Source organism: Sinocyclocheilus rhinocerous, unplaced genomic scaffold, assembly GCF_001515625.1.
Source record: "Sinocyclocheilus rhinocerous isolate Xijiao unplaced genomic scaffold, SAMN03320098_v1.1 scaffold683, whole genome shotgun sequence".
NCBI classification, from domain to species: Eukaryota; Metazoa; Chordata; class Actinopteri; order Cypriniformes; family Cyprinidae; genus Sinocyclocheilus; species Sinocyclocheilus rhinocerous.
The window spans coordinates 802693-809258 of record NW_015642819.1 but is presented as its reverse complement, the minus strand read 5'-3'; the positions used below and the strand labels follow the sequence as shown (position 1 = coordinate 809258).

General features: G+C 37.1%; 1 protein-coding gene across 2 annotated transcripts in view; it reads right to left on the bottom strand.

Annotated features, from left to right (window-relative positions):
• LOC107756599 (sushi domain-containing protein 6-like) overlaps nucleotides 1–6566 on the bottom strand; it is a 41198-nt gene that overhangs the window by 8112 nt on the left and 26520 nt on the right. For both annotated transcript variants that reach the window (XM_016573779.1, XM_016573780.1), the window contains exons 3-5: nucleotides 1521–1712; nucleotides 1154–1348; nucleotides 683–818 (exon numbers count right to left, since the gene is read on the bottom strand). In XM_016573779.1, coding sequence (XP_016429265.1) covers nucleotides 683–818; nucleotides 1154–1348; nucleotides 1521–1712 — 523 coding nt within the window. The remainder of the gene's footprint in view (nucleotides 1–682; nucleotides 819–1153; nucleotides 1349–1520; nucleotides 1713–6566) is intronic.

The window sequence follows — 6566 nt, the reverse complement described above, 5'->3', positions numbered from 1 at the left end:
TGCTTTGTTTATCAGCTTGCGCACATCAGCTATACAGGCGTTAATACTGAATGTTTAATATTATATTCATTGCATACATATACTTCGTAGTAGACATCCTTAACTCCTTTCTGCTGTCTGTTGTTCTGTTGTCTGTGTTTCTTTGTTTGAATATGGCGCTTATCACATGCTGTGTGGTATCGGCGTTTGGTATCAGGAGACCAGTATTGGGCCCGATACCGATACCAGTATCGGTATCGGTGCATCCCTATTATATACATTACCGTTTAAAAGTTTGTAGGAAATGATCACTTTTATTTGGAAAGGATGCATTAAATTTATCAAATGTGACATTTATAAATTTTACAAAAGATTTTTATTTCAAATAATGGATGTTCTTTTAAAAAAGAATCCTGAAAAAATGTATCATGGTTTCCAAAAAAATATGAATTACCTCAACCATTTTCAACATTTATAATAATAAGAAATGTTTCATGAGCAGCAAATCACAGTATTTCACAATATTACTGTTTTTACTGCATTTTGATCAAATAAATGCAATGTTGGTGAATATAACAGACTTCTTTCAAAAACAAATAAATTGCTGCTGTTCCTTTAAGAGCTATGTAAACTCCCACTTTATGAGAATAAAACAAACGCCTGTGAAAAAGCTATGCTTAGTAAGAATGAGAGAGAGCCTCACCGGCTGTGGTGGAAGGACTTGAGTTTGGGCTGAAGCAAAACAAACAGCACCACCAACAGCAGGATGAAGGCCACAGAGCTGGCAGTGGAGGCCACGATAGACAGAGCTGACATGGGCAGCGGGGATTGCTCCTCCCCTGGAAGAGAAATAACTTCAATAAAACTGATGAAAATGAAACCAAACAATCAGATTTAAATGATAACGAGTATCCAAAACACTGAAATATGATTGTCTAACAAAAAATTATGGTTGATGTTTCAAAAGCTGCTTTCTGGGAAACTTCTGATGCTGTACTGAACTCACTTGAACAGCTTGTACATTTGGCTACATTGCTGTAATTTACCATGTGCAAAATGATTCTCTGTTCTCAACGTTTGTCAAGGAGGAGGAAAACTGTCCATATGTGACAAAACGGCAGAATATCCAGATGGCCGAGCTTGTGGATCAAGCTCCTGCTGCTGTGAGACGTACCTTGCACAGAGTGACAACTGATCTGCATGGGCGACTTCCACTCTCCGTTGTCACAGGTCCGGAAATGGTACCCTCCTTTCAGAATGTAACCCTCATCACAGAAGAACTCGATCACGGTACCCTGGGTCAGTCTGTGGCACGGCGAGGGGTGGCAGTTATATCCTCCGTTCTCTGGCTCACTCGGTGGTTGACAAACTGTTGGGGAAAAAGTTACAAGTCTGACAAAGAACTGTTTTTCTAATCAGAAACTCATAACCAGTTATTCTGACATGATGTGAATAGCAATCACATCCAACCTTCTTAGAACAAAATACAACTCCTGAGAAAACAGGAACAGAGGACACAGAGAGGGTTAATTTGAACGTACCATCATTTTTGATGCAGCGAGGTGGGTCAGTGGACCAGTGGCCTGAGACGGTACATGTGATGATGCTGTAGCCATCCAGCGTGTATCCTGGATCACAGCTGTACTGTAGCTGCGTGCCAACGGGGAAGGAGCCGCGGTTTGTTTCCGTCAGGTTCCCACGGCCATGAGGCACAACTGAGGGTCTGGGACAACCTACAGGAGCAGAAAGAGCAGACGTTAGCATAAAAACATCAAGCTTAACTAAAAAAAAAAAAAGAGCTAACCAGTTCAAATTTCCCTTGGGGCCTGTTACTGTTATAGTGTCCTTCAATACAACTCTGAAAACGAGTTATTTAATAATGACAAAAGAAGCGTAATGAAATCCTCATGAATTTGAAACAGAATCAAAGTTATTTAATACAAATCTTGGATTTCAACCGAAACGTACATGGATGACAGTGTTCAAGCGTGGTCTGACTCAGATTAGCTAAATGTAAAAAAAACCCGTCAATAACCGACATAGCAATGTATAAAGCACAGCAGATACAGAAGTCATTTTTAAACCAATCAGCTCTCTGTTAGTCAGCACAGCAAATTCGTGCGTCCAACTTATACATTAGCAAAATCAGCATGGGGAACTTTTTTGCCCTCACGCAAGACTCCTGATCGCATGGCTACCTACTGAAATGACTGGATTTTGTCCTTGAACTTTCAACAAGCAACAGTAGCTAATTGTGACAGCACACTGAGGCTGGTTCAAAATGTTTTGAAGTAAAAAATAAAAACAACCATGTGTTTTCATGGTTGATCATTTCTCTCACTTTCGATTACTTGGGAACTAACATTAGATAGACTCAAACCAACAACAACAGTTTCAGTGTGAAAGTGCCCTAAAATGTATTTTCACTAACTCTAAAATTCATTATGTGTCAAAGAGAAAAAGGGGACACAAGCAGATCTTATTCTCATATTGCTGTCTGGTATTATATTCCTCCTCAATTTAACAAAAACTTCACCCAGATCACACACGTAATGTCCAGCCTTGAGATGGATAACAGAATACTACATTTCTGCCCTTGGGTTTAATGGCATAAAGCCAGTGGTGTCTCTTTCCCCTCTCATATTCTTCTTCTTTCTCATATGGGAAAAAGAAAAAAAAAAACTTTCCTGAGCTTCATTCACACAACAGATCACTTGAAACACATAAACATGTCTATCACCTCATTACATTAATCCAGCAGAAAGAAAGAAAACAACTCAAACAAACAGGGTATGTTTGGACAGACCCCCTCGATCACTGGGTTTTCTAATCTGAGCTTTTAACATGCTCTTAAGCTGCGATCAGCCGATTATGGACTCAGAGGATGGGCATACAGCTCTATCTCTTCTGTTCTGACACCAGACAAACAGTCAGGATATGAACCACAGATGCAGAGCTTCACAATCCATTATATAAAACGTGCAACATCTGTAAGAGGTTGATTTTTTTTGGTTGGAGTCTACGATCTGTATTTTAATGCACTTTTTAAAATGGAATGTTCTGATTCTCATGAAGTCATGAGCTGACAATAAAGATGAAAAAAAAATTCTACATTCTACAAAAAATTCAATCTACATTATTTTGCCTCAGGTCTAAATGAAACTGGATCATGTTGTTCTTCCTTGTCATTTCATTGTTAGTTCGTGCGTCACTGAAAGGTAGGATCAATCAGGAAAACGAAAGAATCGCAGACTTGCGGAAGAACATTTGTTAATAACAGCTGCCCAGACCTGCTATGACAAGTTAGACTGGGCCTTCACAACATCTAAAACTGATTGCACACTTGACAATAGATACCTATCTTAGGAGTACCACATGGGACGGGTTATGTGTCAGAAAACATAACGTCCAAAAATATGTACTAAGGTTCCGACTGAAATTCCAATTAACCTGTTTGGCTGGCAGAAGTTTCATAAGAAACTAGGTTAATTTTGTCTACCTCGAATAGCAGATCAAATTTACCACAAACAATTTCCTAAATGTGCCCTTAACTACTTAAAACTAATCATCTGAATTACATACAACTCGTTTAGATAATGAGAAGTTTAACATTTGGAGAGAGATCGCAACAATGAAACAATGTCAAACACATGGTCCTAAACGGTGTTCACCCTCCAACTGTCCACAATGCAGCACGCAGAAGAAAAAAAATGAAGGGATTTACAGCAGAATGAAATTCTAATTATCCTTCATTACAAATGGCTGTGGTCTAAATCGGATCACATTACTGACCACTGCAGTGTGCAGCTGCTCAGTGAGACCAAAACCCAGCGGCCCAGCCGTGGATTAGACCCTGCTGTCTCAAAAAAATCCTCCTTTGTAAATATGTTTTTGTTGGAGATCTCCTTATTACATGGGATGATGTGTTTTTCCATCTCCATTATTTTTCCCTTATCTCTCCTAATTCAAATCCCTGAGATTGTAAGCAAGCTGTCAGAAAATGGCAGAAGGGGGATTTGTTCCTCTCTCCCATTTATAGAATTTGTAGAAATGGAGGAGGGTACATGTGGGCGCATCTCTCACTGATATGAATCTAAATTAGGAATGGGCAGTATGACCAAAATCTTACAGTATGATGAATTTTATAAATAACAATAACCGTATATCATGATATATTTTTACTGGAAACACAGCCCCAAAATATTTCATAATTACATAATAATGTGGTAATGTCTATTTCGGATCCTCAAGTGACTTTAGTTAAAAAAAAAAAACTTTTTCAGTTCTTTTTTTTTTTTGTTACGTGAAATAAGAACAAAAACCATCACTGTGAAAAACTAAAACTAAGCTATTTCCTTGATAACAAACTAAAATAAAATCAAATAAAAACATAATTTCAGTTACATTATAAGATCTTTACAACCTGCCTACATTTAGCTTGAAAATGTTAATTTTGTTAATTAAATTTGTTATAAACTTTTAAATTATACCATTATAACTTTGGAAGTCATAAAAAAAAACTAAAACTAAAATAAAAATTAAGCAAACAAAAAGTAAATAAATAAAACAACAACAAAATTATAAAACAAAAACTAACTAAAAAAATCTGTTTTTATTAAATAGAAATAAAAACTAATTAAAAACTATTAAAACCCTGCACAAGGTTTTCACCATATGTATACAGCAAAACAAAATTACTAATATTGACGTAGTTTTTTTAATGTCTCTTAAATAAATGTCTTATGCTTACCAAGGCAGCATTTATTTGATCAAAATAACAATAAAAACAGTAATATTGTGATATATTTTTACAATTTACAATAACTGTTTTCTATTTTAATATATTTTAAATGTAATTTACTCCTCTAATGGCAAAGCTGAATTTTCAGCAGCCATTCAGTCTTCAGAAATCATTCTAATAAGCTGATTTGGTGCTCAAGAACATTTCTTATTATCAATGTTGAAAACAGTTGTTCTGCTTAAAATTTTGTGGAAGAGATTCTCTGATGAACAGAAAGTAAAAAAAGCAGCATTTATTTAATAAATTTATATATAAAAATATTTTCTACCATTATAAATGTCGCTTTTGATAAATTTAAAGCATCCTTTCTGAATAAAAAAATTACTGATTATAATGACTTATACTGTCTTTTTACGCGTTGCATCGCGCCGCTTAAACATAAAACGATTTCTGCATTTGTGATCGGAGAAATACTCTCTACACTGCTTAAAACTCGCGTTTTAATCATCAGTGGCAAATTCTTTAAATATAAAAAACGTACTTACAGTCTGTGAGTCAGAACAGCCAGCATTGTGGTCTACTCTACCAGGATCAGGAAACAGTCCTCCATAAAATGTGCTGCACACATCTGAATATTTGGGTTGAACTGTTCCGGAACAGTGTTGTAAATACAACTTAACCACTGCTTTCTAGTCGTGTCCTCTTTTGGAAGGCCAAACAAAGTATTTTCACTTTCACAACGAAACACACAGAGTCTTCACAACATGGCGGCGGCGGTGGCAGCAACAATAAAGTTACGCCTTCTTTCTTTGCATGAACATTTGGGCGGCGTTATGCAAATATTCCCACATCGTGATGTAGACATGTGAGGGCGTGTTTAAACAAGGCGTTTTAGGAGGGCGTGGACTAGGGGTCGACCAATTATCGGCGCTGATATTAAGCATTTTTATGATTATCGTATCGGTCATTTTCAAAATCGGAATTCACTCTCACTCCGAAAGCGCTTGCTAACTGGAGCTGCTTCGGTGATCACGCATCAGTTGTCTCTCAAAGGTAAGGCAGTAGCAGACGTTGCTTAAGTTGCAATAAATCGCAATCCACTAACTGTTACACTGAAGTTGCAAAACACCTCAATATTATCTATGATTTCTGCGATGCGGAAAACGTGGACGGAATCGCGGAATCCAGTCATATAAATGGAATTTACTGTATGACGCGGAATGTCACGGAATTTGTCAAAGTTTGGATGAATTAATCAAAAGTAGGTCAGTACACTTAAATAGAGTCGCAATATGGACTAGTATCTGTAAATATTAAGCCGCAAAAATACTATTTAAATATGAATCCAGCATGTTCTGCGTGTCTCTGTGTATGTAAATGGCACAGACGCGCGGTTTTGTTTTCTACACATACAAAGTGTGCGACGCTCGCGGTGATTTCAGCTTCTGTCGTCTCACTACATGAGGACATAAATACATCAACACCATCTACAGAACTGCTCTGACTCCCTCTGAGAGTCACTTCATGAGCATTTGACAGTTTCATTGGAGTAAAACTATCTTCATATCATTTACATAGACCTACAGAAACAAGTTCCTCATGGCAACCCGTCAAAATATAAATTCGGGTTAGCTTAAAGAAATTATCAGAAATATATTACTGTGGTGCAGTATGATATACATAATACTACTCAGGGATGAAAGTTTTCCGTCGCTACGACGGATTTCCGTCAATTGGAAAAAATGAGGGGAAAAGAAACATGTAGCACATTGTTGTTGTTCTGCCGGTGTTCTGACGATTTGTTGGTAGCATAATCTGATAGGTAGCATTATTTGTCAGAACACCA